The sequence below is a fragment of the Desmodus rotundus genome, chromosome 5 (genome assembly GCF_022682495.2).
Source record: "Desmodus rotundus isolate HL8 chromosome 5, HLdesRot8A.1, whole genome shotgun sequence".
NCBI lineage: Eukaryota > Metazoa > Chordata > Mammalia > Chiroptera > Phyllostomidae > Desmodus > Desmodus rotundus.
In genome coordinates, this window is record NC_071391.1 from 71,789,169 (window position 1) to 71,806,180 (window position 17,012).

The following is a 17,012-nucleotide window of genomic DNA, read 5'->3' on the forward strand; positions in this document are numbered from 1 at the left end:
ATTCTCTGATTCTACTCTAGACTGTACCTCTTCCTACACACCCCGAAGTGCCCAAATTTGACCAGTTTCTTCTGGGGAAGACCTTAAGGGTATATGCATGAAGATAGAAATTTGGTCACTTGCCGAGTTTACCTGCATAGTCCGGCTGCATGAACACTGTGGTAGAGAGGTGGGGAAACAGGGCCAGGGTGTCGCGGTGAGTCCCTCGTAGGTGGATGGTGTTGCCTTGAAAATAAACTCCATGCATGTCGGTGTCAGTGCCCATTCCAATCATGTGCCAGGAAACTCTATCCTTTTTGCACATGTTTAGGCCTGGCTGGTTGCCATACATATAACCATTAATAGCTAAATGGAAGGAAAGATGTAGTCAAAGCCCATTATAATTTTGTAGATGTACTGAAAACACATCAGCTTAGTGAAAAATTATCAGTATGTGTGGAGACGAGGTGTTCAGGTGTCCAAAATCTTTACAGAAAATTCTTATTATCAGGGAAAAATAGTTCTGGGAAAAAGTCACGTGGTGAATCAATTTAAAATGGAAAGTGAAATTAATGATAAATAATGAAATGTACTAAAATTGTGAAAATATATTTAACAACGTATACACAAGGGCATGCGTGAGTTCTAAGAATTAATAAGGAATAAATCAGGTTCTTTTCTGGCATCATTTCTTTCTGATAAAATTATTTCCTGGTGTAATATTCTTTGTTTTAGAATATAGTTTTACAGGCTATAAGGAGGATAATCCTTGTAAAACAATTTATGGGCTTTACCAATTTTCCCTAAATCTTCTCTAAAATTCTTTATATGAAAATATTTTTTTTGAGATTCTTATCCTGTCTCTCCCTTGTTAAATGTCTCTTTCTTAGTTACTAATTCATTTAATTATATCAGATCCTTATTTGTCAATGCTTTGCATGATTTTAGAAGTTATCAAACATCCCTTTACTGACTTCTCGGGTCCTGCATCATTTGAAAGATTTGCAATCAATCGGCATTATACTGGCTATTTGGTCAGTGGAGTGGAATTTTGCCGGGGGTGGTGGTGAGGGAGAGGAACACTAAGTTTATAAGAAGGTAGTCTTTGTGTAAATAATTTTGCCTTATGATAATTTTCCCACCTCAGTAAAATAACTGAAAGAACTTGGAATACTGTTTAGATAGGAAGACCTTCTGTATCTCTAGAGATGCAAATTGTTTTTATCTTTTACATCAACCTCAATCCACTGATAGTGGCTACCTGGAGCAGCGCATGGAGAAGAATTTACAAACCATGCTCTTGTTCTGTGGGTGGACGGATGCCATGACTGAACGGCACTGTCTGAGGGGTAACTGCACATAATTATGTCTCATGCTTAATGTCCACTTCATCCCTGCCCCCACTCCTTACTAATGGCCATAGTAGGAAAAAAACAACTATAACACCCTGCATGATCTTCTGTTGTATCATCCCATCATCAAACAAAACTACTTGTTTCTGTGTCTGCAGAACCAGGGGCGTTTGGTAATTTTACTCGGGCATCTGAGATTATTAGTAGAAATTCCAAGAAGCCCCAGGGCTTGTGAGAAGAACATCTCTTTCTTTGGAAAAAAAAAAACACCTTTGATAATGCTTTTGCAAATAAATTATCGAAATCTTGTCCATTGAATATCAAAGAAATATCATGGCAATAACTTAGTCCCTGATTCGCTGATGGACAATTTTCTCTTGCCCTCGAACTCTACTTTAAAGCCTCTCTTTCTGGAACATTCATTCATCATTCAGCAAACACCTTTGAATATAGTAGGTGCCATGTAAAGCACTGTATGCCATGTACACCATATGAGGCACTTTCTCTGTGGTGTTGTTGCCATCTTTCTTCCTCTTACTCCATGCAAGCAAGACTGGAGAGAGAATTTACTTTGTAATTAATGTGAAATTTAAATGAAAATACATCATTTTCCTTGAATTTTGTTTTTAAAATGACATATTCTGCATGTTCAAAATATGAAAACTTATTTCACATTGCCAAACCGGGATGGGGCTGTATTTGACATGGTCCTTTTCAGACTTAATGATTTCATCATGAACCCAAGGGAGGGAAGTTTGTCAGTAATTTTATACAATTAAGATGTACTGTGTTCTTTGCCAGTTCAAATTTTGTGTTGCTTCATCTAAGGCTGATAGAGTGTTTTAGAAGTATTCATTAAGTTCATAACATCTGTGGGAGACAGTGAGATTTCACCATATACCTGGTGGGGCTGAAGCCATGAAATAATTTACTCATGCAAGAACAATACCCAAGAAATCAAAAACTAAGATAGTTAAAACATTCAAAACATTTTCACTGCAAGGGCAATTATGCCTTTTCTTACAGGAGGAAAGTCATTTTGCATACCATGCATGCGGTTGGACTTCACAAACTCTTTGTCTTCTTTGTCAACACTGAAGGGATTCAGGGTAAACTTCTGAATGTTTTCATCAAGATACCGACTCAGGTTCTCATCAAAGACTGTGAATAGTAGATAAAATTCCTTATCTATTCCTTTCTACAGAGGAGAGAGAAATGAATATATAAAAAGTACAGCTTGGAGGAATTCTTAGCTCTGTATTACTTTCAAAGTTAACAAAAAGTAGATAAAGATCAGCCTCAGCCACAGATGAACTGGATAACTTTGTAAATCAGGATTCTGAGAATGATTCTGATAAATTTACTATACACCCCCAAAATTCATTTTTCTCATCACATCCTTCCCCTTCCCCATGTGGGAAATAAGTCCCTGCTCAGAAGATCTTCTACTTTGTGGTACTGCTGCTGTCAGGCTGGTGGTCACAGTCTTATTCTCCTGACCATGGCCTCCAAGTCCTGGCCCTGGTGGCCTCTCTCTTGCCCCAGTTTCATGCCATCATGCTCACCCCCTACTCACTCTAGCCACACTGGCCTTTTGCTCTTCCATGAAAACAGCAACCTGACTCATTCCCCTCCCTGGGCCTTTTCATGTGTGGTTTCCACCTCCAGGAAGGTTCTCCCAAGAAGGTTTTGCTTGGGTTTCCCCCTTACTCCACCCAGTTCTCTGCACAAATGTCACCTGCTGAAGGTGCCCTTCCCTGACCACCCTCTTTGAAACAGTCACTCACTTTCCCCTCTGCCTGCAAACTCACCCACTCTACCTTACTTTGCTCTTCATAGCACATAGCTGTACCTGAAATTATATCTTGTTTATAAACATATTTTTTATTGCTTTCTCACTGCAGTATAGACTTTGTGAGGGTAGGAACATTTTGGGTTTTTATCTGCATTTCCAGCTCAAAAAAACATGCCTGGAAAAGCAGGCACCCAATACATGTTTACGAGTGAAATAATGTATTCAGGTAACCCATGGGACCTTGCTATATTTTGCTGACTTGAGCTGATATTGAGGAGACTATGGATTACTTCCCACCTGTGTATTTTTAATTCATCTATTTGAGCATATCTGACCACACAACATTTTTTTTCACCCTCTTCGGAGGACATTTTTTTCCATTGCTTTTAGAGAGAGAGAGGAAGATATAGAGAGAAATATTGATTGGTTGCTTCCTGTGTGCACCCAGACCAGGGATCACACACGTCTGGACCAAGGATCAAACTTGCAACATAGGTATGTGCCCTGACAGGGAATCAAACCTGCAATCTTTCATCCACAGGATGATCCTCCAACCAGCTGAGCTACACTGTCCAGGGCCACACAACATCTTGAATTGCTGAAATATGCTTTTCTTTAAAGCTGAAACAGACAAAGGACTGTATTTTCTGTCCCTCAATGTCTTTCTTCCCTTATATGGTCCTATCTAATTCACCCTTCATCCTGCTGCCTGTTCCAGAGAGATCCTCAGCAATGCCATCTGATCACATTCCTCTTCTTCTTAAACTAGACCACACAATATAAACTCACAGTGATTTGGTCCTTGCCTGCCTGCACAGCCTCATTTCTCAGTGCTTCCCTCCTGGCACTTCGACCAAAGAGAGGCCTAGCTCCTGGCAGCAATCTGAACTTGCTGTGTTCTGGAGGCCTCTGTCCTTCATACAGGTATCACTTAACTTTGATGGTCTGCCACCCTAATGCAGCCTCAAGGGCCAGCCTAACTGTCCCACCTCTCTGATGCTTTCCTAATGCCTCGTCGAAGACATGGATACTCCTTGCTTTATGCTTGTATTGTGCCTTTACACTTACCGCTTTTATCTCATGGTGTTTTAGAGAAAAGTAGTTTAAGATAATTGGCTATAGAAAGAATGAGTGTAGGCTTGAAAGTTTTCAAAATGAAATATAAAAAAAATTGAGGGGAAATAGGGGTCAGAACTATATTTTTAAAGATTACAGGTTATGCATAGGAACAGGCAGACCTAGGTTCTAATGCCATTATTTTTTCATGATTTTATATAAGTGGACTGACCACTAATGGTATTTGGCTCAGGTAACAACTCCTGGAAGACTAAGATGCTTCCAGCAAATTTCCAATTTCCAATTGAATGGATGCCACAGGGATAAAATCAGAAGTACCTAATGAAATGTTTATGGCACTTGATTTTTTGGTTTAAGTATCTAGCTAGTAGGAAGCAGGGTAGTGTATTGAAAAAAAAAATCAAAGTTGGATGCTCAAAGTTCTAGGTTCTACTGCTGACTATCAGTACTTACTTAGATGTGCTTCCTGGGATATCACTCAATGTTTCTGAGCCTCAGTTTCTTCAGCTTTAAAATAGGGATAATCATTCTGCTTTGCCTTATGTGATTGTTGTGGCACAGTGTAAATATTCAGTCTTATTGTAAAGCATTATTGAGGGCCATTCAGAGGGCCAGGGACAATTGAACCTCCCAGTAGACATTTCCAGGATTGGTCTTTTGCACAGGGAAATGAAAAATGTGAGGTGGACCAAGAAACTTTGTGTTTTCTACCTAGAAGTTCCTTTGAGCCTAGAAGTGGGTCTATATGATGCCAAACATTATAAAATATACCATTTATATAAATAATTTTGCCATTTTGAATTGGTGAAGTAATTTCAAATAATTAAATGACTGGATTTTCCTCTTTTCATCAATGTATTTAAAATGTAGATGTAGCTTGGAATGCTATGTTTTGCCACCTAATCAGTGCAACCATCCAAACCTGTAAGATGGGACTTCCCAGAAGTTGTCTACCTGTGTCTTGTTCCTTCAGCCATCATAACTAACTTCCAGTTTGCAGTGAAGAGTAAATGGTGGTTCTCAACCCTGGCTGCACATTGGAATCACCTGGAGATTCTGATAGACTTGGTCTTGAACACATGAATAAATGATGTTTAAAAGGTCCCGGGTGATTCTATTGGGTGGCCAAGTTTGAGAAACCTTGTCCAAGAAGAAAGGATCCCAATTGGCCTTCAATGTAGATCTTGTAAGATTCTAAAATCAAAGCAACTCACAGGAAGAGACCCACTAAATCCCAGCTAACAATCAGAAACCCTGGGTTTCTGTGTAGGCAACTGTAACTCAGGAAAATCAGAATGTAAATTTACAAAAACCAAAATTCCCATTATGTAGAAGTCAATTTTAATAGGAAGAGGAGAGATTGCTTTTTGTAAATGTCTTTATTTTGATCTAATCTCTAGCCATATTACTGATTTTTCCCACATACACCTCCGAGAAGAACTTGGTAACATATGGTGACTTACCTGTGTCCCATCAGCATTGAGAACACCTTTCTTACAGACTAGCAAAGGCCCTACAAGGCCAGAGCTGGTGTCCTTGATTGGCTCAACTGCTGAGAAGTAAAGATAGGTCAGACAGGGAGGATCACCAGCTGTGGGGCTTACACTTTCAGGCACTGTCCATCTGTATGTGAAGGTTTCACCTGGTTTAACATGTGCCCCTGGTTTCACAAATCCTGAGGAGAAAAATGAAACAATTACTCAAAGCAACAGCCAAGAACATCATTAAACTTGTCAGATTGGGTTTCTCTCTCTGATATATTTTGCAGAAGGAAAGTTGATTTTATGTTTGTATCTGCCAAGTGAACCCACTGCCACACACTGCCATTTCACGAGACAGAAGCGTCTATCAGAGAATTGTCCTCTTTGTAGATTGGACTTACTATCTTCGTAGATACTATTTCTTCCTCAACTACCAGGTTTAGCAAACAATGACAGAGTGATAGCTGTCCATTTAGCAATTAAATGTAAAGACATAACATATTATTGAGGAACATATTCCTACATGGAATATATTATACAGCCCTGCAGAGAATACCCCAAAGAGTTAAGCAAAAGATTTATCTTCAAAGAGTTTAAAGTCTTGAAGGCTGAACTATGAAATAATCCAAATAACTACAACACAGAGGAGGTAAGAGAGAGCTCTAAGTTACAAGGCTGATAAGTACCAGATCTGGGATTCAAACACTCGGCTATTTAATTCCAAAGACTGGGCACTTAATCTCTCCTACTAGACCGAGGATCTCTGCATCTTGTCCAGAACTTTGCAAAAAAGACGCCAAATAAAATTTCTGAGTTAAATGATAAAATATAGAGATGTTTGGGTTGTCATTGGTGTTCTCTCTGCATACACACAAAAAGTCATTGGGAACATTTTAACCAAGGCAGAGAGTGCAGGTACGGGAGATGCCAGTGGGGGAGGAAGAATTCTCCCTCCACTCCTTAGTCTTCTGTCCCCTCACCTTCACCACAAAGCCTGCTCTGAATGGGCCTGGTCTCACACTGGGATGTGAAGTGGCCCAGCAGCCATGACTTGAGCTGCAGTGATAGAGAAGGTTTCCAGGGAGACCTGGAGTTTCCCAGGAGCAGTATCATGGAAGAAAGGGCAGTTCCTGCAGCCACTGAGCAGAAGCTGCCTTTCTCACATGCAGAGAGTCTGTACTACCTACTCTGTGATGGGGAGAAGCTATAGAAAGCGGTGTCTGACCTTTTGGCATCTTGGGGCCACGCTGGAAGAAGAAGAGTTGTCTGGGGCCACACATTAAACATGTTGTGACCTGTAGTCACAAAAAAAATCTCATAATGTTTTAAGTAAATTTATGATTTTGTGTTGGGTCTTAATCATAGCCATCCTGGGACACATGTGGCCAGCAGACCACAGGTTCAACACCCCTGGGAGTGTAGAAGATGATAAGCACATAATACTGGTTTTAAATAAACATTTGTTGGTAGATTTGGGGCAAAGACCATGTATAAGATTTTGATGTCAATAAAACATTGGAAATTAGGTTTTCCCCTCAGCCTTCACCCACAGTATTCCATGTAACCTGAAACAGAAAAGTCCTTTCACCTTAAAGAAGTGGGGGTAACTGTGAAAGTAGACTGTTTTGAGATTTATTATATTACTGAGGGAAAAGAAAAGGAATTGACATTTCCTGAGAACCTACTGTGGGCCAGACCCCATTCTGAATTCTCTCCACTGTTTGCCAAAGCCCTGTGAGCTGAGTGTCATTATCTTCATTCAATAAGTGAGACAAATAAGGTTCAGAAAGTTGAAATAATTGCCCAAGCTCACTGAGCCAGTAAGTGAAGGGACCAGGATTTGAATCTCATCTGTCCAGTTTGAAGTCCTTTGCACACTCATCCTGTTTCCTCCCTAAACTTAGGCTGAGACTTACCATCTATGTTTGGGGCTGCATCAGAGGCCTTGTCATAGACCACACCATGGGGCAGAATACTGTAGACCTTATCAGCTTTGTTGGCAAAGGTCACTAACAGAGTATCGCCCACCTCTGCCCTGATGACTGGGCCTGAAAAACATCAAGAAGAGGGAGGAGAAGAGGATGAAAATAGAGAGACACGAACACAGTCAAGAGAAGAAGTCATTCCAGGTAGATGTAGATGACTGCTAAAACATCTCCCCTCCCACGTTCAAAACATGCCGGATGGTTTTACCCTACCAAGAATTCCAAGGTGGGCTTCTGCCTCAGAGAGTTTCTTCCTTTGAGTAAAAGTTTCATCAACATACTCTATATACTGAGCTTTCCAGTATTTTCCTCCTATTCTGTTGCTCCCTTGTGTGAAGTAGAGCTCGGAGTCACTGTGGAAAGAATAGGAACCTGACTGAGAAAGCATCTCTGCATATCCACCAGCTGCCTTAATTATGCAACTTGATTTTATAACCTTTAGCCCACTCTCCCACTCATCTCCCAAGAAAAGACAATACAGGCTTCAACAAAATTCCCAGGAAGGGTCAACCAGCCTTAAAAGTCATCAGAAGCTGGATAATGCACAAGCTCATTTCTCTCTTAGTCATTGCACTTTCTTCCCCAGTAGGCACAGGTCAACTCATTACTGACCAACACTGGAGTCCCAGAATGGTGTCCTACAAAGTAACAAAGAGCTAACTGGTTTCTCTGCAGAATATGCATCCCTCTATGTCTTGCTGATGTCATTATGAATAGTCTCTGGACTTACTAAGCTCTTTGACATCTGGCATGATTAAGGAATGAACTGTCTAGTTAATCAAATAGTTTCACTAATAAGGAATTATCATCGAGCTGTATGCATGAAGACTCAATTTCAAAGTTGTGAAATATAATATTATAAATTCTGACTACTACTAACTCTATATTATTTTATTTCTGTCAGTGGTTTCTTCATGCGGGCTGTCTATCATCCTCTTATCTTGTTCATTCTTTCGGTGTAACCTTTGAGTGTACCCTTCCTTTTCTGCATTTTTTCCTTTCCTTTCTTCCCGCTGCCGTGACCCCAGTTCATGCCCGTATCACTTTGTGTTTGGACCATTATATGAACCTCTGCCTGCATACTCTCCATCCTCTATTCCATGTTGGCTCACTCAGTTTTTTCTTGGCATACGCACTACTACAACATTAATTTCCAAAATGGCATTTTTTATTCTCAATTACCAGCTGCAAAATCTTCATTTGCTTCCAATTGCCAACCAGATGAGAACCAAAGGACCTCTGCAATTGATACCCAGTTTTCTTTGCCCCAATTCTCTTCCTATTGCTCTATGCAAATGTGCATTGTCCTATGCAAATCCCCCACTCCAGTCACTCTGATTAAATCTTTCTCCCTTACATGGTCGGAGCTTTCCATTAACCCCTGAGTCTAAAATTTCCTCTCTTCACTAATGTATAAATTCTATCAAACATCATGACCCTGCTTAGATCCTGCTTCATCTTGAAGTGTCCCTGGCTATCTTAGTTCTTTCAGAATGCCCAGATAACTGACTGAACAACTCTTATTTGTAACTTGCAAAGGTACTTCTCTTCTGTGCATACATGTTCTTTCTCCACCTTAGGAAAGAAACATTTCTTGTAACCCCCATGTTACTTAGTTTGTTGTATTTTTGTATATTACATTAAATATCTATTGAATATAGCTTAATATTTCAGATTTTAAAAGGTGCTTCATATTCTAGAAGACTTCTAAAACATAAATGCTAATTCCCGTTCTGCTTATGGAGAAATACTGGTCAATAGAGAATGCTTATATCAGGGTTTTTCGTATATTGTGCACACAAGTTCTTTAAATAAGAATCAAGTGCATTAATTTGGTGGAAGAATGAATGAGTGAAATTTACAGGGAAAGAAACAAAGGGTATCTTACTTATCACAAACAGAATTTTAGAAACATTTCCTCAAACATAAAAAGGATTAGAGGATAATAACAATACTTTTTGGTATCACACTGTACATTTTTAAATGCTTTCACAGACATTATTGCGCATGATTCTAAATAAGAAGTCATAGGAGTCCACAACCACTTGCTGAATTGTTAGATTCCATTTTTCAAATACTATGAGCTAGGAAAGAAAATGATTAACCATGACGCAAGAATCAGGGGAGGCCATACTTAAGAGGTGACATTAGTGTTAGATTTTGAAAAAGTATGGCATTTTACTGTACAGGGAGGAAAAGAAATTGTGGGTAAGGGGCCATAACGTACATCAGGCTGTCCTTGAACCAAAAAGGGTAACCTTCCTTGGCTAGTTCATCTCCATTGAAAGAGAGTCCTGTCCTATTCCTTTTTCAAAACTGTCTGTTCCATATGTACAAAGGCCTTGTTTTGTTCTCTGTCAGCTTAGTATTGCTCATGGCACTTGACACTGGAGTTTGCACATATTAGGTGCTCATGAAATGTTTGATGGATGAATGAATGAATCTAGTGTTTCAATTTAGCCAGCAAACCATGGAGCAATGCATAGCCTGCCAATTCTCAGCAGTATATCCAGGGCTCAGAATGCCTTAAGGGGGGTCATTACATCATCTCTGCAGTCTGTGCTCATAAGAGAAGTGCCTGGAATATGAATGAGATCACAGGGAAAAGCCTAACAGAGGCCGCTATTATGAGAGGCTTAGAACCCCATTAAAAGGAGCTTACCTGCCGGAGACATTTAGGGGAAGACCATTGAATTTGTTGTAGCCTTGAGGAGCAAAATCCCAAAGAATTTTTTCAGCTGCTATAAAGTAGCGCCTCTGTTGGCCCTTCATTGTGGGATGAGAAATACTGTTTTTGCAGATGCCAACATTGTACTGCCCCAGCATACCAGCTGCAGACCAGAGGAAAGCCAAAGTGTAGGTATAAATGCTCACAAAAGCCAAGGTACAAATGCTTGCAGAAAAAATCCTATGGGAAAAGACTGATAGATTTGACTTCATAAATGTTTAAAACTTTTGAGAACATTATGCTAAGTGAAATAAGCCACTGAAAAAAGATAATTACCATAGGATTTCACTCATATGAGGAATCTAATGAACAAACTGAACTAACAAAGAAAATGGAGACAGACTCATAGATGCAGAGCAGCCTTACAGCTCCAGGGGGGAGGAATGGAGATGGGGGTAGAGGTGGAGGGACCAAGCAAAATGTTCGAAAAGAGAAAGGACTCATGGACACAGACAACAGGGTTGTGATTGTGGGGGCAGGAGGGTAGGTGGTGGTAGAAGAGGGCATAGGGGAGACAAGCAGTAAGGGAAAAATACAATAAAAATTAAATAAGTAGAAAAAAAGTACAAAAAATAAGATCATAAACAAAGTTAAAAGTAAAGGATAAATAGTAGGATTTTGTTCTTCTTTATTACTGCATAATATATATATATAAATATATATAATATATGTGTGTATATATAAATATATATATGGCACATAGATAGACCTAGAGGATATTATGTGAAGTGAAATAAGTCAGAGAAAGATGAATACCATGTAGTTTCACTTATTTGTGGACTCTGAAAAAACAAAACAGACAAACAAAACAAAACAAAAATAGGCTCATAGAAACAGACACTAGAGGGATGGTTACCAGAAGGGAGGGGGTTGGGGGATGGGTGAAAATGTTAAGGGGAATAATGTAGTCAATAATATTGTCATACATTTTCATAGTGACAGATAATTACTAGAATTAATGGAGTGATCACATTTTATGGCATAAAAATGTTGAATCGCTATTTGTACACCTGAAACTAATATAAGTAGTATAATATTGTATATCAACTGTACTTAAAGTTTTTTAAAAGTAAAGGATAAAAGGTCAGCAAGAGTATATGATAAAAGATTAACATATAAAGAACATTGACAAATAAGAAAGAAACAGTAAGTCTCCCAGTAGAAAATGGGCAAGAGACACAAATAGGTTATTTACCAAAGAAATACTATTGACTCATAAACAAATAAAAAGAAAAAGTTTAACCTTAATAACACCCAATGATATTGTTCACATCAGATTGGTCAAGATTAGAAAGAATAATTCCTAGTGTTTAAATTTGAATGAGGAAAAGGGAATTAGTGAATAGTAATAATTTTTAAAAGGGAATTTATCAATATATATCCCTAGCTTTAAAGAAAAACAGCCAAACTCTTTGACCAGGAATTCCAAATCCAAGAGTTTTGCTAAGGAAATGTCAGAAAAATGTACAAACGTATCTGAGAATTGATGTTTACCAATATTGTTTATAAAAGCAAAAAATGGGGGAAATATAAATGTTAAAGAATAGAGTGCTGGTTAAGTAAATTGTAGTCTTCTTGGAGAGAACACTGGATGTGAAGTGGTTCTGTATTCACTGACATGGAAATATACTTCTGATATACTAGTAAGTGGAAAAAGAAAGCTACAGGGCAGTATTTTATAAATAACACATGCATTTAGTATAAAGGTCTAGAAAATAGTGGTGAAGGACATTCATCACATTGTGACACCATGATCTGTAGATGGGATTACTGATTTTTAAAACTGAATTATATGTATTTTCTAATTTTTCACAATAATTTTTTCTGGAAGTATGGACAATTTAGAAAGTCTTGTATTTTACTAATGTATAAACACCAGTTCATGTCCACAATTACTAGCCAAGCTTAACAATCTTACTAGTCTTAGTTGGCTGCTAATGCTAGCTTAACAGCATTAGACCCTTAAGAGTAATGATCTTGTGTTGTTAAGACCCCTGAGATCTGCCTCCATAGGAAATTTCAAGCATACACTAAGGCACTATTGACCGTAGTCACCAGGCTGTTTATTAGAACTCCAGAACTCATTCATCTTGCATCACTGAAGCTTCATACTCCTTCATACCTCAAGGGTTCTCAACACGCACACTAAAGGAAACTATGAGAGGTGATGGTAATGCTAATTAGCTTGCGTGTGGTGATCACTTCACATTATATGCATTCAAAACATCCATTTGTATACCTTAAATACACACAATTCCTATATGTTGATTATATATCCATAAAGCTGGGGGTGGGGGAGGGGGAGGGCACTGGAAACTTACCTTGTTCATCTTTGTCTTCCCTGAACAGTATCTGGTACATACTAACTGATCAATCCAGCATCTGTTGAATTTAATTGGAATAACCCAGCTGACAAATGCTGAGACTGGCTGCTTAAAGTTGAGGGGAACAAGAATGTTATCCAAGCAGCTCTGAAGGGTTGAATCCCTGTACTTTTACTCACTAGTTAGTATCCAAATTTATTTATTTTGTTCAAATATATTTTATTGATTATGCTATTACAGTTGTCCCATTTTTTTCTTCCCTTTATTCCCCTCTGCCCTGTACCCCCTCCCACCAGCAATCCCCCACCTTAGTTCATGTCCATGTGTCGTATATATAAGTTCTTTGGCTTCTCCGTTCCCATACTATTCTAACCTCCCCCTGTCTATTTTGTGCCTACCATTTATGCTTCTTATTCCCTGTACCTCTCCTCCCATTCTCCCTCTGCCCCGTCCCCGTTAAGAACCCTCCATGTGATCTCCATTTCTGTGAATCTGTCCCTGTTCTAGTTTGCTTAGCTTGTTTTTGTTTTTGTTTTGTTAGGTTCAGTTCTTGATAGTTGTGAGTTTGATGTCATTTTACTGTGTGTATTTTTGATCTTCTTTTTTGTAGATAAGCCCCATTAACATTTCATATAATAAGGGCTTAGTGATGATGAAGTCTTTTAACTTGACCTTATCTGGGAAGCACTTTATCTGCTCTTCCACTCTAAATGATAGCCTTGCTGGATAGAGTAATATCTTGGATGTAGGTCCCTGTCTTTCATGACTTCAAATACTTCTTTCCAGCCCCTTCTTGCCTGTAACATTTCTTTTGAGAAATCAGCTGACAGTCTTATGGGAACTCCTTTGTAGGTAGCTGTCTCCTTTTCTCTTGCTGTTTTTAAGATTCTCTCCTTATCTTTAATCTTGGGTAATGTAATTATGATGTGCCTTGGTGTGAGCTTCCTTGGGTCCAACTTCTTTGGGACTCTCTGAGCTTCCCAGACTTCCTGGAAGTCTATTTCCTTTGTCAGATTGGGGAAGTTCCCCTCCATTATTTTTTTTCAAATAAGTTGTCAATTTCTTGCTTTCCTCTTGTCCTTCTGGCACCCCTATGATTCATATGTTGGATCATTTAAAGTTGCCCTGGGATTCCTAAGCCTCTCCTCATTTTTTTGAATTCTTGTTTCTTCATGCAGTTCTGGTTGAATGCTTAGTTCTTCCTTCTACCCCAAACTGTTGATTTGAGTTCTGGCTTCCTTCCCGTCACTGTTGGTTCCCTATATATTTTCCTTTATTTCACTTTGCATAGCCTTCATTTTTTCCTCTATTTTGTGACCATACTCAATCATTTCTGTGAGCATCCTGATTACCAGTTTTAACTCTGCATCTGATAGGTTGGCTAACTCTTCATTGCTTAGTTGTATTTTTTCTGGAGCTTTGATCTGTTCTTTCATTTGGGCCATAGTTTTCTGTCTCACCATGCCTGTTATATAGTAAGGGCACTTGTGTTATGTGCTTTAAATATTTGCCAGGGTGGGGCAACCACATTGTTGCATTGTGGCACTGTATGTGGGGGAGGGGCCCAAGGAGGAACAATGTTGCTTGTTCAGCTGTCTCCCAGCTTTCAGTCACTTCCTCTGCTACCAACAAGCAAATTGGGCCCTTCTGGTGCTGATTCCCACATGGGTGGGCTTGTGTACATTCTAGGACCCTGTGATCTCTCCAATGAACTCTCCTGTGAGGCTAGGAGTTTCTCCTCCTGTGGCCACAACCCCAACAGCTTTTTTCAGTCAGAGGCTTTGAAGCTTTACTTCCTTGCACTGCAACCCTGGGTTGCATGGTCTTTCTCCCTCCTCAGATGTTCTTCCTGGTTTATCTGCATGCAAATGTAAGACTGCCTGCTCCACCAGCCACCTCTTCACTTGCTTCGGTCCTCCAGCCACCACCTTGCGATGAGTCCTCTCCCCCCGGTTGTCTGACTGTTTCTTCTTTAACTACTTGGTTGTTGGACTTTTATACAGTTCAATTTTCTGTCAGTTCTGGTTGTTTTTGTTTAAATTCATTGTCCTTCTTTTGGTCATGCGAGGAGGCAAAGTATCTACCTATGCCTCCATCTTGGCCAGAAGTCCTTGTTAGTATCTAATTTAATTGTACATTATTTCTTCTGTGCCTATCCCATTGACACATTTTCCTCTTCTAATCTTGTTTTCACCATCTAAGTCCCAGACCTTTTTTATATGCTATAACTGTAATATTGCTAATTCTTCTTAACTAGTATCTAGTAGTCAAAATGTCTCCATTGAAACCTTTCTGCACACACATATATTTTCCTTCCTAAATCGGTCCTCTAATTATGTCACTAGTGCACCTAATTGTGCCTAGTGCAGAAGGACTCATTATAGCCTTCTGGACACAGTCCTACGTTGCCCTTGCCATTCAAAGCTGCTCCCACTGGGGCCAAACTGCCTTTCTAGGCTTCTGTCTCATCACTCTTCTGGCATGAGCCTGGGGCCCATTCTTTGTGGTCCCGAGGGACCAGAACCAAGTCATTCAACATGCATTTAAGTCACAAAAGTTTATTGTATAACTTTAATAAACTTTTGCACCTATCACTGGATCTTGCCTCAATATATGGAAGAATATTCTAACTAAATAGCCCAGAAATGAAATGGGCTGCTGTAATTACTTAAAAAGAGATGTTCCAAAGGAAATTGAAGAGTTGGATGGGGGATTGGTCTGGATTACCTACAAATTCCTTTCCAATGCTAAAACTTTGTTATTCAACTTACAGTTTCTCATAGAGAATATGCTTTTCCCAGTCCATATTGCTACCTTTACCTGGAAAGCCTTTCTTCCCTTCTTCACCTATTTAATTCCTACCCATCTTTCAATGCTCAGAGTGTGGGCCAACTCCTCAGGAAGCCTCTCAGATTGCTCTAGAGAAATGAGTATTGAAAGGGCCAGGCCAGTTTCCCAGGTGGGTCATGACCCAGTCAGGCAAGTTTTCCAACCAGCTGGACTGCCCATGACTCAGTTATCCCAACTCAATTGATAGCCCATGGCTTAATTGAAGCTCTCTCCCACCTCCCACAGTAGACATCTGGTGCCAGCCACAATGGCTGGTGGTCAGACTGACCCTCCTGTACCTGGGAATAGCCCGCTCTTTACCTAACCCATTGTTCCAGCTCACATCCTGAAACCCTGAGGCACCTGCCTGAAAGAACAAGAGACTAACCCCTCCCCTATCCCCCCACAAACCCCTCGTTTTTTCTTTTAAAAACCCTCTTGGGGCTGCAGTTGATCCAGACTCAGCTCGCCATAGCACAGCATCAAATAAAGGCACTTGGATAAGATCATCTGGTTCCTCTCACCTCTATTTCTCATGCATTTCTACCACCTATGGGACCAAAAGAACATTCGGTCAATGTCAATGGTGTCACAGAAGTGTCAAGTCTGCCTCAAATGTTACTCACTTTTGTAAGCATCTCACTGTGTCTACTACTAGATTGTAGGTTCTTTGAAAGCCTTATCATTTCTTTCAGTCACTTCTTGCTTGGTTCATAGGGAGGGGATCAATAAATATCTGTTGATAGGATGCCAAATAATCACAGTACATTTTCCTATATGGTTAATATTTAATTAAACATAACACATACAAGAACTTATGTAACAGCAGGCACTGAATGAACACCATTGACTATGCGATTTAATTGTTCCATTCTAAGGTTCTTACACTGGTTTTTGTCCTTTTACCTTGTAGGTGATCACTGACTTGGCAAGTTATCATCCACTTCCCAGGATTCTCAACTATCATTTCTGTTGTCAGGAAGGTAGCTGGGAACAGGTTGACAACATCAGTCCGATGCCCTCGGCTGATGAAGGTGTTACCATAAAAATAGATGGAATGGATGTCTATCTCATTCCCCATCCCAAACAGGTGCCAGGACACGGATTCGCCAACACACATATCAGGCTCAGGGAAATTTCCAAAGAGGTATCCATTGAGGGCTGAAAAACAGAAGCACACTACTGGAACAGACTCCCCTGCAGAGGTGAGCAGAACCAGAAACCTTGGTGAAAATCAGTGCAGATCATTCACTGTGATGACTTTGTGCAGAAAAGCTCCTTTTATAAAATACTATTGAGTACTTTGTGCAGAGAGAAAAGTACTCAACAAGAGTGACAATCTGCACACGTGAAGACAGCCTCGGGGTTGTTATGGGCACAATGAAACCAGGAGTCAGCAGTGCTGTTCATACTGCTGGGACTGGCCAGCCGCCTATGTTCCCGATCCTTCATTGGCACATCT

At 39.8% G+C, this 17,012-nt stretch overlaps 1 protein-coding gene across 1 annotated transcript in view; it reads right to left on the reverse strand.

The window, feature by feature from the left end:
* HEPHL1 (hephaestin like 1) overlaps window positions 1-17,012 on the reverse strand; it is a 65,258-nt gene that overhangs the window by 26,053 nt on the left and 22,193 nt on the right. Inside the window, exons 5-11 of the mRNA XM_024574639.3 lie at window positions 16,457-16,711; window positions 10,332-10,500; window positions 7,883-8,022; window positions 7,601-7,732; window positions 5,667-5,878; window positions 2,379-2,529; window positions 133-345 (exon numbers count right to left, since the gene is read on the reverse strand). Coding sequence (XP_024430407.2) covers window positions 133-345; window positions 2,379-2,529; window positions 5,667-5,878; window positions 7,601-7,732; window positions 7,883-8,022; window positions 10,332-10,500; window positions 16,457-16,711 — 1,272 coding nt within the window. The remainder of the gene's footprint in view (window positions 1-132; window positions 346-2,378; window positions 2,530-5,666; window positions 5,879-7,600; window positions 7,733-7,882; window positions 8,023-10,331; window positions 10,501-16,456; window positions 16,712-17,012) is intronic.